The 23,747-nt window shown below is 39.2% G+C and overlaps 1 protein-coding gene across 3 annotated transcripts in view; it reads left to right on the plus strand.

Annotated features, from left to right (window-relative positions):
* LOC126183502 (AP-3 complex subunit delta-1) overlaps positions 1 to 23,747 on the plus strand; it is a 258,274-nt gene that overhangs the window by 204,905 nt on the left and 29,622 nt on the right. For all 3 annotated transcript variants that reach the window (XM_049925545.1, XM_049925544.1, XM_049925546.1), the window contains 2 exons: positions 139 to 213; positions 2,514 to 2,676. In XM_049925545.1, the coding sequence (XP_049781502.1) occupies positions 139 to 213; positions 2,514 to 2,676 (238 nt within the window). The remainder of the gene's footprint in view (positions 1 to 138; positions 214 to 2,513; positions 2,677 to 23,747) is intronic.

The raw sequence follows: 23,747 nt of genomic DNA on the forward strand, positions 1-23,747 counted from the left end.
GCAATTTATTATGGTCTATAACATTGTGCTTGGTTAATGTTCCTTCATATTAAGTTAGTGTTTATGAATTTTCACTAGCAAAAAACACACAAAAACTGATGATGTGTTTGATAATAGGTGATTTTGTCACTATTCTAGGTTTGGCATCCCCCGATAAATATATAATGAAGAACTCAAAAACCCGTAGCAGAAAGAAGAAGAAAATGTCCAAAGGTATAGTACAATGTTAATGTCTTTTTGTAACCTTTGTAAACCTAATTGCCCCACTTTACAGTAGATTGCATTAATTTGGGCAAATGGGGAATTCATCACACAGCAAGCTGCACTGGTTTTTGATGTGTAGTGAAGATAAATCTCAGTTTTCAAGTTACTCCACGTTTTCTTGAACAGTTCTGTTCTATACTGTAGTGTTATCTGCTGCTGTAACTTTCTTTCAGTAACTATCTTTTTGGATAACAGTTTACTTATTTAATGTGTGTTGCTTTTGTAGTAAAAGTCAAATAAGTGTTACTTTTTTCAGTTGTTTGTGTAATTTTGTTGCAACTGGTTTTTCGGGGTTGCTTTGATGCAACTAGTACATTTGCCTATATAACTTTGGTGAAGACAGTTTATTTGCCTGTACACATTTAAACATTTGTAGAAATGGTACTTGTAGCAGTACCTTGGAAGACACACATTATCTGCCGTCCATAGGCAACTGGAAGCTAAACAGCCTTTCTTGACAAGGTCACTGCAAGTGACTTGTTGTGTAGTTGCACACTGCTCCAGTCTGTGCAAATTAGCACCACTTAATCTGTTGGTTTGGCCTGCTGAAAACACTAACCTGAACATAACTGATGGCTTGCGTTCAAGCCATGAAATTTTTTGAATGAGGTAGGCATATGCGAGAACCAGGAAGAAGCTGTGCTGTAAATTTGTCACTTTGAGATACCCCTTAGTTATGAAGGTGTCTGAGACTGACTGAGATGTCCTCCTATTGAAATGCAAACTTATCCCTCATTGAGGTCTGAACAATTGCATAAGCAAAAGGTTGCCAATTATAGTTAATTTTATTGTTACACGTTTGGACTACTGTAGAATACAACGTAAAGGAGGAAGATGGATTAAGTGTCTCATCTATGTGCATACCAGGTAGAATCTTTGGAGACTTTGAAGAGGTTATCCAGTTGTGTTAAGTAAAACTTGAATGTAAAGTAAACATTATTTGCTATTAATTGGAGAGTGACTATATTGCCGGCACTACCATGATTAAAATAATGTGATAGCTAGTGAGTAGTATGTTAAATACTCAGGCAGTTGACAGTCGCATGCACACTGCAAACAGAAATGAAACATATACTTACGGATTGTTGCTATCATATTCATTAGTAATTGACTGTACAGGGGAGACAACAGTGGCAGTAATAATGGAGGCAGTGTGCATACATAGAAATCTTAATTACACATTTGGGAATAAATAATAGCTACAGAATAAGTGTTTAAACATGCACATAAACTGCTTTGAAGAAAAAATGAAGTGCAAGAAAATTTTGTAGGGTGTGAACGTAACTGACTTTCTTGGAAGAACAAAGTAACCCATCTAACATACACATGAAAATTTCATCATATTATAGGTTACTTTCAATGTCATCTGTGTTGTGTTTAGAACTGGTGCCATAATTTAATGGAGTAGCAAATTTCTGAATGTTATGTTCAACTACACATTTATTGATAACTTCATTAGCATGCTTCACAACTTTATACCTCTCTAATGATGAAGTTTGACAATACAGTTGACAAACAGTGCTGCAAAGCAGTGTACATTTTTACTGATCTTAAAAGACAGTGCTTAAGTTAACCCATGTAAGCTGTATGCAATGAAAATGTCAGTAGCGTGGCACACTCATTTCGATGGCAATAATTATTAGCCAGTTCCTATACTATGTGTAGAGATGCCTGAGATTTTTTCCAAACTTCCGTTCTCCCGTATTACAGTAATCTGTTACGGGAATATTCTTACATTTGACCAGTTGGTAATGTCCTATTTGTAGATACGCTTACGATCCAGTTATAATTACAAGTGATCTAAGTAAATTGTGTCATTGGGAATCCAAAGCCCACTGACACAATGCATTTCCATTTATTTCTTCATGGTTATTGTAGCTTCCTTTAAAAAAAAAAAAAAAAAAAAAAAAAAAAAAAAAAAAAAAAAAAAAGAAAGAAAGAACGACATGCGATATCCACAAACTTCATTTCTGTATTTGCATGAAGAGGAATCAGTGAACTGCCTTTATCAACGAGTGCCTGAACATTACTGAAACCTTTTATTATGAGTACTAAATCTGTGGTTGTTTCATAATAGCCTATGAATTCCATCTGCTGAGGATACTGGTATACATGTTTATATGCTGTTGATAATGTGTATTTGGAATAATGTGAACTTTTTTGTAGTATTTCACAACTAATTAGCACATAGTTAAATGTTTCTTTGTGAAACTGTCGATATTATATACAGATTACAAAATGTACTGTAGGTAAAAAACGTCTGTCCAGTGAAGAGGAGGATTTGTCTCACCCAGTTCATCTGGTGAATACAGACAAGGGAGAAATGCCGGAAGGAGCCCAATCATCTGAGGATGACACAGATACAAGGCCAAACGATGATCCCCACAGGGCTCTTGATATCAACTTGGATGAGTGAGTATAAAAACTAGCATTCTTAGAATACAGCAAAGTCTGTTTTTTAATTTACAGATAATGTAATAGTTAAAACAGTATTTCCAGCATGATGCACTATATAGAAGTTTAATACCCAAGCAGCTGTTTTCTCTTATCAATCATCAATAAAAGAGGCTATGAATGTTTAAATTTACAAAAATGTAATATCAGTTTATGATGAGTGGTGAAACTAATGTTAGATGACAAGGCAACTAATCTACTTTAAAAATTAAATTTTGATTGTCTTGTACATAAAATAAGTTTCAAAACGTAAGTTATTTGTTCTTACAAGTAGTTACAGAAGTAGAAGGTAGCACACTGAAAGATACAGGATTCACATTCATTTATGGTAATCTTTTTAATTTAAAATATTCTTAAGGCTGTTAGAATTAGTACCACATTGTGCTTGCTCCAGGCAAGCATCACATGGTGGCTTTATGGTCATGGGAATTGATGTATGTTGCTCCTGTTGCTGAAACTTGGTTTGACTTAGAATATATGTGAAATGTGCAAAATATATGTGTCGATTTGGTATAGCGCAAGAAACAGCAATAAGTTGAATTGAGTGTGATTACCCCTTGACCTCCATGAGCCATAGATATTACCCTGGTGGGGTGTCCTGTGTGTCTCAACAATACAACATGCTGTACCATAGATGTAACCATATCTGTGGGTTATCTGTGGATAGACCAGAATAACCTATGGTTCATGAAGAGGGGCAGCAACCTGTTTAGTAGAGCAGGGACAATAGCCTGGTTATTGACTGACCTGGCCTTGTAACATTGACCATTATGGCCCTGTTATGTTGGTACTGCAAATGGCTTAAAGTAAGGCAAAACCACAGCCATTGCAGCTGTACTGTGTGGTTTGATGATGATGATGATGATGATGATGATGTCCTCTTGGGAAAATTTTCCAGAGTTAAAGTAAGTGTAATGCTGGTGTAGCTGTAATGATGAATAGGAAAATACGAATGCAAGTGATCAATGAACAGTGTTGCCAAAATAGACACAAAGCCAGCTCCTACCATGGTAGTAGACATTTGCATGTCTACAGGTTCCCTAGATAGTGAAGAGATTGAAATTGTTAAAGAACGTGGACTGGGAGAAACGAATGAAAGAGGAAGGTACTTGGTAAATTTTTGCCCAGAGCACAATTTAATCACTACAAACACTGGAATCAAGAAAGAAGGATGTATAAATGGCAGAAAACTGAAGACTCCAGAACGTTTCACATCTATAATGATAAGGCAGAGACTGAAAAACCATTTTATTAATAGTAAAATGTTTCCAGGAGGAGATGTGGAGTCCAACCATAATAATGGATTTTAATTGCAGATTAAAACTGAAGAAGCTACAGAAAGATAGGAAGTTAAGGTGATGGAACATGAATAAATTTAAGGAAAAAATGGTTGTTTAGAGTTCCAACAAGAGCATAAGGCGTTAATTGAGTGAAATTAGAGATAGGAATACAATTGGAGAGGAATGGATAGCTTTGCGAGATGAAATAGTGAAGACAACAGGGGATCAAAGAGATAAAAAGACAAGACGCAGTAGAAATCCTCTGACAACACAGGAGAGATGGATTCAGTTGACAGAAGTAGGAAGATTGAGGGTCAGCATTTGAAAATATTGTCTGGAATACACACTTTGAAATTGTTATTGTAGAATAAATAACACATAGAGACTGAAAAGTTGCCTACAATTTGTACTGGAACCATTCTGTAGTTATAAGAGGCGAAGGATGAATGGAAAGCAGTAATTCAGATGAGACTGAGACAAGGCTGTAGCCTATTTGCCATTTCATTCAGTATGTACATTAAGCAAACAGTAAAGGGAACTGAGGAGAAATTTGCAAAGAAAAATAAAGTCAGAGAGGAGAAATAAAAACTTTGAAGTTCATCGATGTCATTGTAATTCTGTCAGAGGTGACAAAGAATATTGATCATCATTAGAATGAAATGGATAGTCTCTTGGGAAGGGATGGATATGGTCCCCAAGAATAGATGCGTACTTGTCTCAATCCATTGTGCCGTCCAGAATGAGGTGGCCAACTAGAGAATGCCCTCCGACCTGGACCCTTCCGGCAATTGTTGCAGACTGTTTGTTTCCAGGCGTTTCATGCCGTACGCACCAGCGGCCATATTTCCAATGAAGCATAAAATGTGATTCATCTGAAAAAGCCACAGGTTGCCACTCAGTGGACTTACAGTTGCAGTATTGACATGTGAATTCCAGCATTCATTGCTGATGAATAGCAGTCAGCATGGATGCCTCTACTAGGTGCCTTCTGCGAAGCCCCATATGCAGCAACATTCGCTGAAGAGTCTTTGGGTAGATACTGATGATGATGATGATGATGATGATCATGATCATGATCATTTTGGTTTATGGGGTGCTCACCTGTGCGGTCATCAACGCCCGTACAAAGTCCCAATTTTTTCAGAGTCCTCTTTTTTTTTTTTTTTTTTTTTACACACACACACACAAGTCCAGTCAGGCCACTGTCACTGATGACGACGACGACCGACGATGACGACAACGACACAAACACCCAGTCCTGGGCAGAGAAAATACCCAACCTGGCTGGGAATCGATCCTGGGACCCCACGATCCAGAGACAGCAACACTAGCCACTAGACCACGAGCTGCAGATGGAGATACTGTTGGTAGCCCCATGTTCACCTGGGTAGTCAGTTACTCAATAGCTGCATGTCTATTCGGCCATACACATCTTCACAGCTATTATTCACCCCTCTCATCTGTGGCCCGTGGTGCACCACAGTTGCCTTGATGCTGGTTTCAGGTAGCGCCATTTTGCTGTGCATCTTATACTTTAACCATGGCAACATACGAAAAGTTTAAAAACTGAGCCACTTTGGAAATGCTTAACCTCTTGGCTGAAAAGCCAATGATAATGTCCTCTTGGACATCAGGTAAATCGTTCCATTTACAAATTATGCTGATGACTGTACTGTTTTCCATGTCACCCAACACACTTTATATAACCTCCACTGTCATTGCTGCCACCTGCTGTATGTGAGTGGTTATTGCACATTGGTGTCAAACATAGGCGGTGGTCACATTAATGTGACTGGACCGTGAATGTCCCACTATGTACCGTGAACCTTGCTGAGATGGGGTGGCATGTGTGCCTCAATGATACAGACAGCTAGACCACAGAAACAACCATAATGGAGTGGTATCTGTGGAGAGGCTGGCTAGCTCATGGTTCCTGAAGAGTGGCACCAGCCTTTTCAGTAGTTCTAGGGCCAACAATCTGGATGACTGACTGATCTGACTTTATAACATTAGCCAACATGGCGTTTCTCTGCTGGCACTGTGAATGGCTGATAGCAAGAGGAAACTACATTAATAATAATAATAATAATAATAATAATAATAATAATAATATTGTAGTTTCCTCTTACTATCAGCCATTCACAGTGAATAATAATAATAATAATAATAATAATAATAATAATAATACAGATCACAAGTATACACAAAATTTATTACCAGATACCCAGAATTAAAATTTTTAACAGAACAACGTCTAGCTGATCAGATTCGTGTAATAATCATAAATAACAGGATACCCCAGTCAGAATTAGAAAACATCAAACAACAAGTACAACAAATACTGGAACGAAATAATGTGCAATCAGAAGAAGAAGAAAATACAGTAATGAACTCAAACATCCCAGAGCAAACAAACAAAGACCAACACGCATCAATTAAACAATCAGAGGAAAACAAAATCTTAAGACAGCCACCAGAACAAGCACAAATAGAACACGAAGAGACACACGTGTTAGATATAGAAGAGAAATTTCAGCTGACATATGTAGAATACAAAGACACAAATACAGACATTAGACCATTCTTGCATAGACTGCCAAATAACCCACAAGTCGAAACAACAATAAAAACTATCAACACAATCATACACAACAAAATAAATGAAAACACAACTATGGAAGAGTTACAACTACTGGTTTATATAGGAGCACTCACTACACTAAATATACACACTAGGCAGAAATCAGAACAAACCAACACACAGAAGAAACCCACAAAACCAGCAAGGCAACACAGGCTACAGATCAGAATAGAAAAACTGAGAAAAGACATCGGACAGCTGACACAATTTATAAGAAATGAAATATCAGACAAAAAACAAAAAAGGTTAGGTAAAATCTCACAACAAGAAGCGATAGAGCAATTAGATGAAAAGAAGCAGAAATTACAAGCATTGGCCAAACGACTTAGAAGATACAAAAAAAGTGAAAATAGAAGGAAACAAAACCAAACATTCAACACAAACCAAAAGAAATTTTACCAGACAATAGATAACACACACATTAAAATAGACAATCCACCAATCATAACAGACATGGAACACTTCTGGAGCAACATATGGTCAAACCCGGTACAACATAGCAGGCATGCATGGTGGATACAAGCAGAAACAGATACATACAAGATGATACCACAAATGCCTGAAGTGATAATTTTGCAACATGAAGTCACCCAAGCAATTAATTCTACTCACAATTGGAAAGCCCCTGGAAAAGATAAAATAGCAAATTTCTGGCTAAAGAAGTTCACTTCAACACATTCACATCTAACTAAATTATTTAACAGTTACTTTGCAGACCCATACACATTCCCTGATACACTTACATATGGAATAACTTATCTGAAACCTAAAGATCAAGCAGACACAGCAAACCCAGCTAAATATCGCCCCATAACATGCCTACCAACAATATACAAAATATTAACTTCAGTCATTACACAGAAATTGATGACACATACAACACAGAACAAAATTATAAATGAAGAACAAAAAGGCTGCTGCAAAGGAGCACGAGGATGTAAAGAGCAACTGATAATAGATACAGAGGTGACATATCAAGCTAAAACTAAACAAAGGTCACTACACTACGCATACACTGATTACCAAAAAGCCTTTGATAGTGTACCCCACTCATGGTTACTACAGATATTGGAAATATACAAAGTAGATCCTAAATTGATACAGTTTCTAAACATAGTAATGAAAAATTGGAAAACCACACTTAATATCCAAACAAATTCAGATAACATCACGTCACAGCCAATACAGATTAAGTGTGGAATATACCAAGGAGACTCATTAAGTCCTTTCTGGTTCTGCCTTGCTCTAAACCCACTATCTAACATGCTAAATAATACAAATTATGGATACAATATTACTGGAACATACCCACACAAAATCACACATTTGCTATATGTGGATGATCTAAAATTACTGGCAGCAACAAATCAGCAACTCAACCAATTACTAAAGATAACAGAAGTATTCAGCAATGATATAAATATGGCTTTTGGAACAGACAAATGTAAGAAAAATAGCATAGTCAAGGGAAAACACACTAAACAGGAAGATTACATATTGGATAACCACAGCGACTGCATAGAAGCGATGGAAAAAGCAGATGCCTATAAATATCTAAGGATACAGACAAAAAATAGGAATAGATAATACAAATATTAAAGAAGAACTAAAAGAAAAATATAGACAAAGACTAACAAAAATACTGAAAACAGAATTGACAGCAAGAAACAAGACAAAAGCTATAAATACTTACGCTATACCAATATTGACCTACCCATTTGGAGTAGTGAAATGGAGTAACACAGACCTAGAAGCACTCAATACACTTACACGATCACAATGCCACAAATATAGAATACATCACATACATTCAGCAACTGAAAGATTCACATTAAGCAGAAAGGAAGGAGAAAGGGGATTTATCGACATAAAAAACCTACATTATGGACAGGTAGACAATTTAAGAAAATTCTTTCTAGAACGAGCAGAAACTAGCAAAATACACAAAGCAATCACTCATATAAATATATCGGCTACGCCACTGCAATTTCATAACCACTTCTACAACCCTTTAGATCACGTAACATCAACAGATACGAAGAAAGTAAATTGGAAAAAGAAAACACTACATGGCAAGCACTCGTATCGTCTAACACAGCCACACATCGATCAAGACGCATCCAACACATGGCTAAGAAAAGGCAATATATACAGTGAGACAGAAGGATTCATGATTGCAATACAGGATCAAACAATAAACACCAGGTATTACAGAAAGCATATTATTAGAGATCCCAATACCACAACAGATAAATGCAGACTTTGCAAACAACAAATAGAAACAGTAGATCACATCACAAGCGGGTGTACAATACTAGCAAATACAGAATACCCCAGAAGACATGACAATGTAGCAAAAATAATACATCAACAACTTTCCATACAACATAAACTAATAAAACAGCACGTTCCCACATACAAGTATGCATCACAAAATGTACTGGAGAATGATGAATACAAATTATACTGGAACAGAACCATTATAACAGATAAAACACCACCACATAACAAACGTGACATCATACTCACCAATAAAAAGAAGAAATTAACACAAATTAACAAATATCCGTACCCAATACAACAAATATACAAAAGAAAACAGGAGAAAAAATTGAAAAATACATCCAACTGGCTGAGGAAGTCAAGGACATGTGGCATCAGGATAAAGTTGACATTATACCAATTATACTATCAACTACAGGAGTCATACCACACAATATCCACCAGTACATCAGTGCAATACAGCTACATCCAAACTTATATATAAAACTACAGAAATTGGTAATTATTGATACATGTTCAATTACCCGAAAGTTCCAAAATGCAATATAACATATACCGTACAGTTAATAGGAAATCATGCTTGATCAAGGTCCGCGTCACTTTCTATTTTTGACCAGACATAACGTCTGAGAAAAGAAAGAAAGAAAGAAAGAATAATATTATTATTATTATTATTATTATTATTATTATTATTATTATTTTCTTTTTTTGCGACTGCATGTGCATGCAGTATGTCCTATTGATGATGACATCATATTAGGTAAAATATTCTGAAGGCCAAATATTCCCCCATTCCGATCTCCGGGTGGGGACTACTTAGGTGGATGCCATCAGGAAAAACAGAACTGTTATTCCACAGGTCGAGTGATAAATGTTAAATCCATTAATTGGGTGGTTAGAGAATGTAAAAAGGGGTATGCATAGATTGAAGTTAGATACACTGGGAATATGTGAAGAGCAGTTGCATGAAGAACAGGACTTTAGGGCCAAGACACACACACACACACACACACACACACACACACACACAGGCAATACACATCACAGTAATACAAGTGTATATTCTAGCTCTGCAGGTAATGAATGGATCGAGAGAACGTGTGAAAAGATAAAGGAAGTTATTGAGATAGTTAAGGGAGACACAAATTTAATTATGTAGGGTAACTGAAATTTGGTAGTAGGAAAAGGACGAGAAGGAAAAATGGTAGGATAATATGAATTAAAAGGAAGCTGCCTGATAGAACTATGTGCAGAGTTTAACTGGATCACCACCACTTATTTTCTTGAAAGTTATGGTATGCTGGTTCTATCTAAAAGGTATATTTTGTTCAGGCTTTCTACCACACCTCCTCATTCTTAACTTATCCATCTTGGTCTTCTGGATGCTGGATTTAAGGATTTTCATTTCTGATGCCTGGAATGTCGATGGATCTCTATTTGTGAGGTTGTATGCTTTGACACAATAGTTCAGTATTGGTGTGAAGTAGTTGCTGAACATCACTGATTTTGTGAATCTTCAGGTTTTCGCGGCGCAAAGACTGCTCCATTAAGTTTCGGGAATGCAGCCGCATGAATTCTGCTTCTTCTTCTTCATGCGGCTGCATTCCCGAAACTTAATGGAGCATGAATTCTGCTTCTTCTTCAGAAGAAGAAGCAGAATTCATGCGGCTGCATTCCCGAAACTTAATGGAGCATCACTGATTTTGTTTTTCTTGAATCATGCCATCTCATGTGAATGATTCTCACTTGTTGGTAGAATTCAGAACCCTTTTGCACTCTTTTGGTAATCTGTCTAATCAGATTATTCCTGGAAATGATTATGAGATACAGAAAACTTCCCACTCACTCCAGCTTGTGGTCTTCTAGTTCAGTTGTGTGATGCCCACCTCATTTTACTGCCATCATGACTATATTGTTCTTCTGTATATGCATGTTATTTTCCTTGAACTGGGATTCCCCATGTTGAGTCTGGTCTGAACTCGCTCTTCTGTTTCAACCCAGACCATGACATTATCAACAAAGACAGCTGCATTAAGTTCAAGAAAACTTTTCTTATCGTCCATAACAGTGATGAACAGTAGTGCAGATAGTGCACTGCCTTGCTGAACTCCAATCTTGGTCCGAGACTGTGTATTAGGGCAAAATGTCGGTATGAGAGCAAAATGTCAGTATTCCTTTGTCATTTATCAGCTCATTGTGTACTTCAGAGTTGTGCCAGAGACATTTTACTGTTATAGTGACTTATTTACTAGTAAATAATTACATTCCTTTTAATTTATGGTGAAATGACCATCCAAGTACCAGAAGAGTTGCACATCTGGCATGGCATGCTTTTTGAGTTTCACAAGGTTAGTAACACAACAGTTGCTACCAAAAGCATTTGCGATGTTTATCCAACTGGATTAGACATTCATAAATGGCAAATCTTGTTTTCCAAGTTCAGATCCACATACAAAGGGCAGAAATGGAAGCAAATCTGTGTCAGACAATCGAGGAACTGATCAAACCCTCGTAACCAACCTTGGTCAACTGTCAAAGAATATTTGCCGCAGATTGCTAAAGATAAACAAAGGCAACCGATCCACCACATGCAACTTATTGCTTCAGTAACACAATACAGAAGCGTTCATTGATTTATCACTGGAGATGAAAAATGTGTCCTTTATGATAATCCAAAATGCAAAAGGCAGTAGCTGTATCTGAATGAAATGCCACAAAGTACAGCTAAGCTAGGTTTACACCCCAGAAAGGCACTGCTGTGTGTTTGATGAAGTATACGTGGGACCGTTCATTTTGAAGTACTGAAATCTGGTCAAACTGTGAATGCAGACCTCTGCTGTGAACTAATGGGTCAAACAGTCAATATTTAATTGAAAAGTGTCCATCAATTGGCAGCAGCAAAGGCAGTATTCTGCACCACAATAATGCAAGATGGCACTGCGCAAGACAAACCCTGGAAAAAAATTAATGAATTGGGGTGTGAGGTATTGCCTCCAATTGTACTCACTCAATATTGTGCCATCAGATGTCCATTTATTCAATCGCTACAGCATTGTGTAAGTGGCAAAACTGTGAAACTTTGGATGATGTCTCCAGGTATTTTGCTCAAAAGCTTATTGATTTTTATTGATCCGACATTGAAAGTTTGCACCTTAGATGGCAAAAGGTTGCTGTTAAAGGGGGTGATTACATCATTGATTAAAAATAAAAACTTGTTAAGAATTTATCTGTTTGAATTTAATGTATAAAATGACTTTACTTTCGACTTCCACTAACAGACTGCCTGTCTCCAACTTTTACACAGCTAGTACAGTTCTTGTACAGCATCTAGATTTTCCTTACCAGTCCTTCAGCTACATTCCTTTTCCTTGGGGAAGCTCAGTTTGGTTGGAGGGAGACCAAGTCTTGGAATACTGCAAGCAGGTTCAGTTGGATATAAGTTGCGGTACTTATGCAGAGATTAATAGACATGCACAGGACAGACTAGCATGGAGAGCTCCATCAAACAACAACAGTGAACTTTGTGTATTTAAATGGGGTTGTCATTTTGAATGGCTCTGTCAGCTGTTGCAACAAGTTACAGGTGCACATAAGCAGCAATGAATAATGTCCTGTGGCCTGTGCAGTTAGAGTTCCATACGTCATGAAAGAAGGTTGGTATTCCCACTTGGAAATATATAATTCTCTCTCTTCCCTTTCTCCTGCTCTCCACCCGCATTTCTCCTGCTCGCTCCCACCCCCTTTCATCTGCTGTAACCCCCCCCCCCCTTTCTTTTCTCTCCTATGCATGTGCAACTGAACTGAGCCCAATTACAATTTGAACACTGAAGAATTGATATTAATAGGTAGGACAATATTGCACCAGTATGTTTCCACTGTGGATGCATTGGTAATGGACAAAAGTTTTCAGTGGGCAACAGTTGCCATGATGGCAGAAAATTACAGCAATATCATGAGTAAGCAATTGGTCTGGACAATAGTTGATTTGGAGGCTCCTTTTCCATGGTATAGGGTGCCTATCGTCACCAGGTGAAGAAGACTAGAAAATACGCAACTAGCCAACTGAAACCTATATTGTGAAAATTACCATAAAGTACAAAATATAACCATTCAGATTCCTCATTCTTCCAAAATGCTCACATATTGTTATAGGACCAGACCGGAGAATTGTGCAGTTGTCAGTAGCCATAATATTTTGTGGGTCAATGAACCTCCAAACTGACTAAAAACATGTGGTGTTACAAGTACAGGGTGTCCCACTCGAAAGAGACCCCATAAACAAACATTTGCTTAAATTACACTTAAAGGCTTTACATAAAAATCAGGAAATGAAATGAAATGAAATGAAATGAAATGAAATGAACATGTCATACCTTGCTCATGGGGAAATAAAGGTGAATAGGTGAATTGCAAAAGGTGCTGGAAGTGACCACCTTCGGCTTGTAAACATAGTTGAACATGACACAAGATTTTTGAATGTGGCTGCCAGAACCTCTGGTGTCACTGTCTGGATTTCATGGATGATGTTCTCTCATAAATCTTCCAATTTATGTGGTTTGTTCCCAGAGACCTTGCCTTTTAGGCCACCCCAGGGAAAAAAGTCAGGTGGTGTTAAATCAGGTGACCCTGGGGGCCACAGTCCTTTCGAAATCACTCTGCTCGGGAAAAATGAGTCAACCTCAGCCACGGTCACTCAAGACGTGTGACACATAGTGCCGTCCTGTTGGTACCAGATGAGGGAAGCTCTTCTTCATCCACTGGTTCACAAATTCCCAAAACATTTCGATGTAAACCGTTCTTGTCACAGTAGACTAGAAATAAATTGGTCCGATGATATGCACTGTGATATTGCAGAGAACATGTCAGTCTTTTGTAAATGCAAGAGATGCTCGACCAGTGCTATGGATTTTCATTGCACCACAAACGTGTTCTGAGAGTTTATGCGGAACCATGCTTCCTCACTGAACCATGTGTACTGCGATATTCCTGGCCTCTGAGCAATAAATTGCTGAAACCAATGGCAAAAGTAATGTGTTTCTTTTTGTCATTGACATTCAGTTCCTGAACAGCTGTAACTTGTGTCAGTACATGCCAGGTTTCTTCACAGCTCTTGACATTCGCTCTGTGACATTCCACATTCCTGAGAAAAACGTTGAACAGACTTTGCAGGAGAGGCCAACAATAATTGTTTCATATCAGTCACTTTTTCTTCTGATAATGGCAGCAATCCGCTGCCATGAAGGTCCAACACAATTCCATCGCTCTCTGTTTTGTTCACTAACCTTTATATGCAGCATTCAGATGGTGTATGCTTGTCACCAAACCGTTCAACCAACATTCCCTGACGTGTTAAGGAACCAGTAACTCAGTATTGTCTCACAAGAAGTACGTGTTCTTAGACAGAATAGCAATAAATTGTTCCTGAACACCGTGCTCCAGCCACAGTGATGTGCAGAAGCACACTGTTGCACCAAATGATGTTGCAGAGTGCAGTGTTGCCATGTCAAATATGTTTGTGGGGCCTTTTTTGAGTGGGACACCCTGTACTCTCTTGGGCAGTTCAGTGTCAATGAATTTCCTTTACTAGTGTCGGTGGTGGTTTCGCATTGCTGCAACGCCCACAGATGTAGTCCTTATGCACATTGATGATGAAAGTAGAGACCAGGATAAATACTGCCCACATTGATATTTGCATATATACTCCACAATCAATTGTATGGTGCATGGCAGGGGATACCAAGTACCAATACCAGGCATTTCCTTTCATTTTCCACTCACAAACAGAGCAAGGGAAGAACAACTCTCTGTAAGCCTCCATATGAGCCCTAATGTGTCTCATCTTCGTTGTCCTTACATGAAAAGTATTTTGACGGGCAGTGGAATTGATCTGCAGTCAGCCTCAAATGTCGGTTCTCTAAATTTCCACAACAGTTCCTCCCATAAAGAATGTCCACTTCCCTCCAGGGAATCCCATTTGATTTTATTGTATGTTGATATTTTTTTTACTTTGTGGACTGTTTTAATTGTAACCAAATAAAAAAAATTGTGCCATGTGTGTTTTGCCTTTAGTCTTTGCAAGGCATCTTCAGTGGCAGATTTCAAAGCTGTTGATTTACATGTGTTTCTACTCCTTTGTTATGTCTGTTCTTCTTATAACTGGCATTTGAAATTTTGTTTTCAGACTTCACAGCACTAGGAACTGAACACTTGTTTTGTGTACAGTTCCTAGTGCTATGAAGTCTGAAAACAATATTTCAAATAGCAGTTACAAGAAGCAGAACAGCAATAACAAAAGAACAGAAACACAACATGTAAAGCAACAGCCATGAAAATTACCACTGAAGGTGCCTTGCAAAGAATAAAGGCAAAACATGTATGGCACAAAAATTGTTTGATTAGTTATCAACATACCATAATATTGTCACATAGAAGAAGGTGTAATTAGATGAATGACGAACACCAACTTCACTTAATGAAGGTTTATTCAGCACTTGCATATACAAGAGCGCAGAGCGAACTGCCCCCGGCCAGAACACATACAGTATATATACAGCTACAGAACATTTCAGTACAATAATTCTTGACATTTGTGGATACATCTAGAACGTACGCGAATCGAATATAGAAATTAAAATTTTACAGTCCAGGTGAATTTTGAACTCCCGATCCTTCATGCAACAGTTTAGTATCGTAACCACTACACCATGGTGTTACTCAGCTTCTTCTGCGACATTGCTCCCTCCTTAAGAGAACAGCGTCTCGGTGTTACGTCGTCCTAGTCTGGAAATGAGTCACCAGTCCTGCATACTCTGACTCCCGATGACTGATGCTCGCCCTGGCTGTGATCTTCTTAGAACTTCTTTTGCCGCTAGCCTCTTAGTCACCTTTCCGCTTGTTGCCTGTCGCTGGAGCTTCGAATTTACCCTGGGTGGCAGGATCCTTGTAGGTCTTCATTCGAAGATTGTGGAGCGTTTCTGTTTTTTGGCGTCTTACGTCAAGGGCAAAATCTTCAACTGCATAAGTAACATCAGACAACTGTCTTACAACCTTATAAGGTCCAAAGTAGCACCTGAGGAGCTTCTCAGAGAGACCAACCTTCCAAACAGGAGTGAAGATCCAGGCGAGGTCACCAGGCTGGTAGACAACTGGGCAGTGGCTCGCGTCATACCTTCAGCGATCGTTTTCTTGAGCCTGCAGTGTGCGGAGTCAAGCTAACTTCCGAGCTTCCTCAGCTTTGGTTAACACCTGGCTGATGTAGTCGTCGTCCACGTCATCAGGATGTAACGGGAACATAGTGTTCATCATCGTAGTCGCCTCATGCCCGTGCACCAGGAAAAATGGAGTAAATCCTGTGGTGTCTTGTTTGGCGGTTTTGTAGGCAAAGTCACGAAAGGTAACACCTCATCCCAGTTGCTCTGCTCAACATTGACGGACATTGATAGCATGTTGGGCAAGGTCTTAGTAAGGTATTCAGTAAGCCCATTAGTTTGTGGCTGGTAAGCAGTCATGTGATGAGTAATTTTGCACCGAAGGTTTACCTCTGTCACAAGATTCGATTGGAAAAACTTTCCCTCAATCCGTAATTAATGGCCTTGGGGCATCGTGTTTTAATACAGTGTCTTCCACGATAAATTTGGCTACCTCGGATGCTTCGGCTGTTTTCACAGTTTCTGTAATGGCATAGCGTGTCAGATAATCAGAGCAAACAATAATCTATCTATTGCCACTAGCAGACGTTGGAAATTGTCCGAGGAGGTCAGTCCCAACACGCTGGAAAGGCGTTTCAGCTGGTGGAATTGGTATGAGTCTGCCAGGTGGTTTCTGAGGAACTGCCTTTCTCCTCTGGCAAGCTCTACAGTGCTACACATAGTGATGGGCACTCCTAAATAAACCTGGCCAGAAAAATCTCTTGCGGATTCTATCATAGGTCTTAATAAATTCTAAATGTTCTGTAGAACATCTGAGGGCATGTGTTTAGGATCACTGGTAGCCAGCTCTTTCCAAATGGATCAGTTTTTCCTGCAAAGTAATCCATTTACTACCTTAAATTGTCCTTTCACATCCTCTGACCGATCTAATGCAAGCATAATTTGAGATATCTTGGCGTCCTTCTTCTGCTCAGCAGAGAGATCCTGGAGTACAGCGATACAGTCACTATCTTCATCAAAGCCTTGATGGTCTTGCACAGGGTTTCTGGAGAGACAGTCAGCATCTTGGTGTTTTCTTCCACTTTGTACACTATGGTAATGTCATACTCTTGAAGATGTAGTGCCCACTTGGCGAGTCGCTCTGTTGGATCCTTAAGACGTGTCAGCCAACAAAGTGAATGTTGGTCTGTAACAACTGTGAATGGCCTTCCATAGAGATACTGTCGAAATTTGCCCATGGCCCGGATCACAGCAAGACATTCTCTTTCTGTAGTTGAGTGGTTTCTCTCGGCTTTTGTAAGTGTCCTAGAAGTGTAGGCTATAACATTCTCTTTTCCATCTGAAATTTGCATCAGAGTAGCACCGATCCCATACCCACTAGCATCTGTGTGTAGTTCTGTAGGTGCTCTCTCATCATACAGACCAAGTACAGGGTCAGTCGTCAGAGCTTTTCACAGCACATCAAAAGAATCTTGTTGAGCACCACCCAAGATAAATTGAGCATCAGCTTTTAACAACTCTTGGAGTGGCCTGGCTTTTATACAAAAGTCTTTGATAAAACGACGGTAATAAGAACATAATCTGAGGAAGCTTCTCACATCTCTAATACTTTTAGGAATAGGAAATTCTGTTATAGATCTCACCTTTTTTGGGTCTGGCCGCACACCTTCGTTGACACAAGGTGTCAAAGTATTTTCATTTCTTTTGTTCCAAAGAGACACTTTCTCGAATTAAGTTTCAGTCTGCCTTATTGGAGACACTTAAGAATGGCCCTTTATATGTTCATCAGATCTGTCTGAGAACACCATAATGTCACATAAATAACAAAGACACATCGTCCACTTCAGGTGAAGTAGAAGATTATCCATCACACGTTCAAAAGTTGCTGGTGCGTTACACAAACCAAACGGTATTACCTTAAACTCATACAGGCCCTCGGGGGTGATGAATGCAGTTTTCTCATGATCAGCCTCATCTACTTTGATTTGCCAGTATCCCGAGTACATGTCCATCGTTGAGAAAAACTTAGTCCCCTTCAGACAATCTAGTGTATCATCAATTTATGGAAGAGGGTAAACGTCCTTCTTAGTTATCTTATTAAGCTTCGTGTAATCGACACAAAAGTGCCAACTACCATCCTTCTTCCTGACGAGGACCACTGGTGACGACCATGGGCTCTGCGAAGGCTGAATAATGTCATTCTTCATCATTTTTTCTACCTCATCGTGAATTATTCGACGTTCCATTGCTGACATACAGTATTCTCTGGCTTATTGGTTGATGGTCTCCAGTGCTAATCCAGTGGTTCACCGTCAATTTATCTAATTTGCTCTTCGCCTGTGGATTGAAGCATTCAGAGAACTCTTGAAGAATGGCAAGTATCTTCTTTTGTTGTTCTTTAGTGAGATCTGGTGACAGTCGAGCTAGAAGATCTTCTCACATAGTGGTAGTGCTAATTTCACCCACAGACTGAGCATGGGAGGTTTCTATGACACTCAGCTGTTCTTCAATTAACGGCTCAGCGTTCGCTACGCACATGCATCTTGGAAGGATCTGTGGTTCTCGGTGACAGTTAACTATTCACAATTCACTGAATCCGTTCTTAAACGAGACGACAGAGGCTGGGATGACCAAGTTATTCTTCAGTGGTGTGCTTCTCTTACATTCCACTAGAAGATCCATGGGTTGATGCATGGCATGACACGTGACAGTTATCTTTCTAGCGCTGACTGCAGGAATGATCAATTCATCCAGCACACACAATCTCCACACACTCGGATGCGCATCTTCCTGTCCACAGTATCTCATCTCATCTAGCATAATATTTGAGTGACCACAATCTATAATTTCCTGAGAAGCTTTCAAAAAGTCACATCCAAGAATCATGTCATGACTACACTCTTGTAAGACAATGAATTCTAAGGGCTGTGCTTCAGCAGAGATCTTTTGTTGTTGATGAGTACAGTTTTCTGCAACTGGCGACGGTACTTCTCCGAAATGACTGAATATGATGCTCCAGAGTCCACAAGAGCTTGGGCTGGTCGGCCATCCATGAGGATATTGACATAGTTTCCTATCATTTTCGTAGTGATCAATGGCAGGGGATTTTTCTCTTCAGCAGCCTCACCTCCAAGGAAGGTCACACCCTTTAGTTTTCCAAGTTTCGTTGGCTAGGTGATAGGCTGGAGCTTCTAAACGGCAATGGAGGCCTTGATCGGCATGTTGGGGAGCATCCTCTCCAGCGGCTAGCTTGTGACAATGGTGACCTACATCGTCCTGTACCCACATCATCTTGTTCATCTTCGTCATCCCAGAGTTGGCGTCAGCTGTTTTCTGGTGTGGGCATCATCAAATATCCTCCACCTTTCTCGACAATAGCACACCACATGTCCCGGTCGTCCACAGTGGAAACATACTGGTTGTTTATCCTGGGTCCTCCAGATGTCAGTCTTCCTTGGTGCCCAAACAGGTTCCTCATGCGGCATTGTAGGAACATAACTCCACCTGGGTCTCAACTTTTTCACTGTTTTAAAGGGAAATGATGGACGAGAGATTGGGTTCAATGTCTGTTCCACTTCCTCCCTTATGGCCTCTTGAAGCATCTCGTTTTTTTGCCCGCTGTGGAATCCAAGAGCCTTCTGAACTTCCTGTCTCATTATCTGACGAAAAACACTTGTGAAATCAGTTGCTTCCTCCATCACAGACATCGATATGATGATTGGAAGCGTTTCAAATTTCTTGCGTGTAATTCTTTTTTGATGAATTGTCTCGATTTACTGGCACAATTTTTTGAAGTCGCCTGCTGTCAAATCTTCTTCAGGAGTAGTGCTTGTTACATGTCCTCAGCAACACCCTTCATGAGATGTGCAATCATAACCTCCTCCTTCATTCTAGGATCCACTATTTTACACAGCTCCAAGACGTCATGAATGTAAGATGCTGTAGTTTCTCCTGGACAGTGTGCCCTGCACTTGAATTTATCTTCAGCCTTGCAATTCTGTCGTTGTGTGTTGCCAAAATACTTGCGCAGTTCCACCTGGAATACTTCCCAGCTTGTGAACTTCTCCTCGTTGTTCTCATACCATTGCTTGGCAGTGCCCTCCAAGTAAAAGAATACATTAGCCAAACACACAGTGTCATCCCATTTGTTAAATTTGGCTATGTGCTCATATACCTTTCAGCCACTTGTTGGGATCTTGGCCATCGTCACCAGAGAACCCGGAAGGATATCTCATGTGGTGGCACACAGTTGCTGTCATTGTAACGTCCTCTTCTTCTTCTGCCTCCAGTAGATTGCAATCTGTTGAATATGGCTTGAACTTGGGTTTCTCGCCATGTAAACGGCAGCTCTGTTGTGGCCTGATGGGGGCCACTGTGTTGTAGATAATGTGCGCTATCACGAGTTCCAATACCCAGCGTCTCCACCAGAATAATGTCACCTAGAAGAAAGTGCAATTAGATGAATGACAAACACCAACTTGACGTACGAAGGTTTATTCAGCACTTGCACATACAATAGCGCAGTGCGAACTGCCTCCAGCCAGAACACGTTAAGTATATATACAGCTACAGAATGTTCCAATACAATGATTCTTCACATTTGTGGATACTTCTAGAATGTACTCAAACCGAATATCGAAATTAAAATTGTACAGTCCAGGTGAGTTTTGAACTCGCGACCCTCTGTACAACATACATAACCACTACACCATGGTGTTACTCAGCTTATATTATACACAACTGGGGATGACAGGACTACAGAAGTTGAAGATTGCCATCTGAGTTAATGAAGCATTTCCGTAATACTTAGGTGCTAATCAAAACTACTGGTAACAAATCTAGCAGCATGCCTCTGAATTATTTCAATGTCTTCCTTTAATCCGACCTGTTGGGGATTCTAAACTCTCAAGCTGTACTGAAGAATGGATTACAGTAGGGTTCACAAGCCGTCACTGTTATGTGCGAGCTGCACTTTCGAAAATTCTGCCAATAAAACTAAGTCAAGCATTCGTCTTCCCAACTACCAACCTGTCACAATCATTCAACCATACATACATTAGTTAAGTAAGACCTAAAGTTTCACAACATTATTTTTGCTCCATGGTCGAGTGTTCAAAATCATAATTCATAGCCTATTCATGATTCAGCTTGTTGATACTCAGAACAGTTACATCAAATAGCTTACCACAATTTAAGTATGAGTACCAAGGTGGACAGCCCTCATGCACGCTTTAAAGACACAGAAAATAAGGATCAGGAATACAACACTGCTAAACACTGACTAGTAAACTAGCCCAGGAAACTTTTTGTGGTCATTAATGCCAGTCCTGACTGTCGCAGACTATCAGCAAAACTGGTGAAGTACTATTGTGGCCAATATTTAATCCTGTGCCACGTGTCAGACATCCTGTACAAAGTCAAGTATTAAAATCCTACTTAAAGAAGACAAAAAGCGTTGAGACATCATCAGTTTGTTCCATGAAGTGCTATTATGTGGGTGACAATGTCACCTCACTGTAGTTGCTGCAGCAAAGACAAACAATACTCAGGATGGAATTGCAGTTATGTTTCTAAAAGTTTAGAACAGCAAATCTCAATCAGTTGCGTACATTGTAGGACATGGCTAAACCTTCTGAATGTTTAACATATGGTTATAAAGTGTCCCCAATCTATGAACAACAGCAGAACAAGCTTTTTCATCTCAGTCCATCCAGTAAATGAAAGCTTGATGTCATTCGAGCATGTTGGTGATCCCAGACATTGTCTTCAATCCTGCAGCAGCTACTGTTCTGTATTTGTAAATATGTAGTAGTTTGTTGTGCACAGAAGATGTAAATAGATTGCAACACTACCTTTTTTTTTTTTTTTTTTTTACATACTCAATGATTTTGTCATTTGCTTTACTCTTTCCTCAAGTTATTCCAAATTCTGTGATTGTCAACATTCTGCTTGCATTTTCACTTTCCATACATTATTAATTTATCATAAATAAACAAACAGGCACAACAAACAGGCACATCTTCAGGAATCAATTTTCAGATGGATCTCTAAAATCAGTCTGATTATAGCTACATTTGCTATCTCCCTAAATTCCATTTGGCTTGCATGTAGGTATCATGTTATTACATCATCTTCATACCCTTCCAGCGAACCGGGTATGGTGCTTATGTAATAACTTGCCTCCATTTTGCTTTGTCTCGATATACTTCTTGTATTGATATTGTTTCCCGGTTTTCTCTTCTAGTCTTCAGATCTTCCTGAATCTGATCCAGCTCTCTTTTTCCAGGTCATAGTATTGGTCTTATCCTCTGCACATTTCTAATAAAGTATTGTTTTGGCAGGCAGCTATCCTTCATCCTCTACACATATCGAAAACCACTTGAACTGTGTGGCACTCAGTCTCCCTGCCATTGACAGATCCTCTTCAGTATCTGATCTGTTGTCTTCATTCCTAATTTTATCTCTTGTTGTCTTCTGCAAGGGTGATCACAGAAACTTCATTCGCAGGCATGTAACTTCCTCAAATCTGCCTTATTAATTACACAGCACTCCAAGCTGTCTGTCATAATCGGCAGGAGATATGTTTTAAGCTTGGTCTGTTTGGCTCTCACAGAATGTCCCTTGTCCCACACAAGGTTCCACACATCACGAAAAATTTTAGGTCCCTTTCTTGCTCTGTTCTGTACTTCTGGTTAGGAAGTTCCATTCCCTTATATTGGACTTCCTAAATAACTGAAAGTGTCCACATATTCCGTTTCCTCTCCCACTAGCATCGGATGGCCCTGGGCAGATGTCCTGCTCACAATCATTGCTACAGTTTTTCTCTTGCTTGCTGTCAGCTGGTACTCTTTAAACTTGGAGTTCCATTCATCTAATCTTCCCTGCAGCTCTAGTTATGTTTCTCTCCATATAACTACATGATAAGCAAATAACCATTTCCTTTATAATCACTTCTGTAAGTGCAATGAAAACTAACGGGGAACATGCATTACCCTGTTACAAACCCCTCTCTCTGTCCTGAACCAGTCTGATCTGCCATTATGCACTTGTACACAACTTTAGCAGTCTTCATATAGCATTTGTATCCCCCTTCTTGGGGAATTTGTAACCATTAGTTTTTCTAAACAGTTCCAGATCATAAACCTTGGCACACTATCATATGCTTTTTTTCCAAAACCAGGAACATGATTGAGATCTGTACCCTTTTCCCAATACGTTTCCATTAACTGTTATTGCTGTGTCCCTTAATACACTAAGCAGCAAATGCATAAGTTGTATTCTTTTTTTTAACCAATTAAATTTTATAAAGTTTGTAAATGAAATGGCAACAAGCCATAAGTATGGCTTAAAATAGTTTATTTGAATCAAACCATTTCTTACAACTCCATCTTCAGACGGTTGTTACATGTTTCATTATTTTCTTGCTGGGGCCGCCATTCAAATTTGTTATTGGTTTGCTGCACTAGGACACACAAACAGTGATTTGTTTTCTGTTTGCTAAAATTTACTAGAGATTTAGTTCTTTTGATCTCTATCAAAACATTTATGAAAAGGTTTTAAAGTTATTAAAATGTAAAATGTGCTGTATGATTCTGTGTGACAAAATCGGCTAGTGTTTTGTTATGAATTTTAAAATCAACATACATGTGGATGTGCACTATGTGAGTGCTGTTAAAT

The sequence above is a fragment of the Schistocerca cancellata genome, chromosome 4 (assembly GCF_023864275.1).
Source record: "Schistocerca cancellata isolate TAMUIC-IGC-003103 chromosome 4, iqSchCanc2.1, whole genome shotgun sequence".
NCBI lineage: Eukaryota > Metazoa > Arthropoda > Insecta > Orthoptera > Acrididae > Schistocerca > Schistocerca cancellata.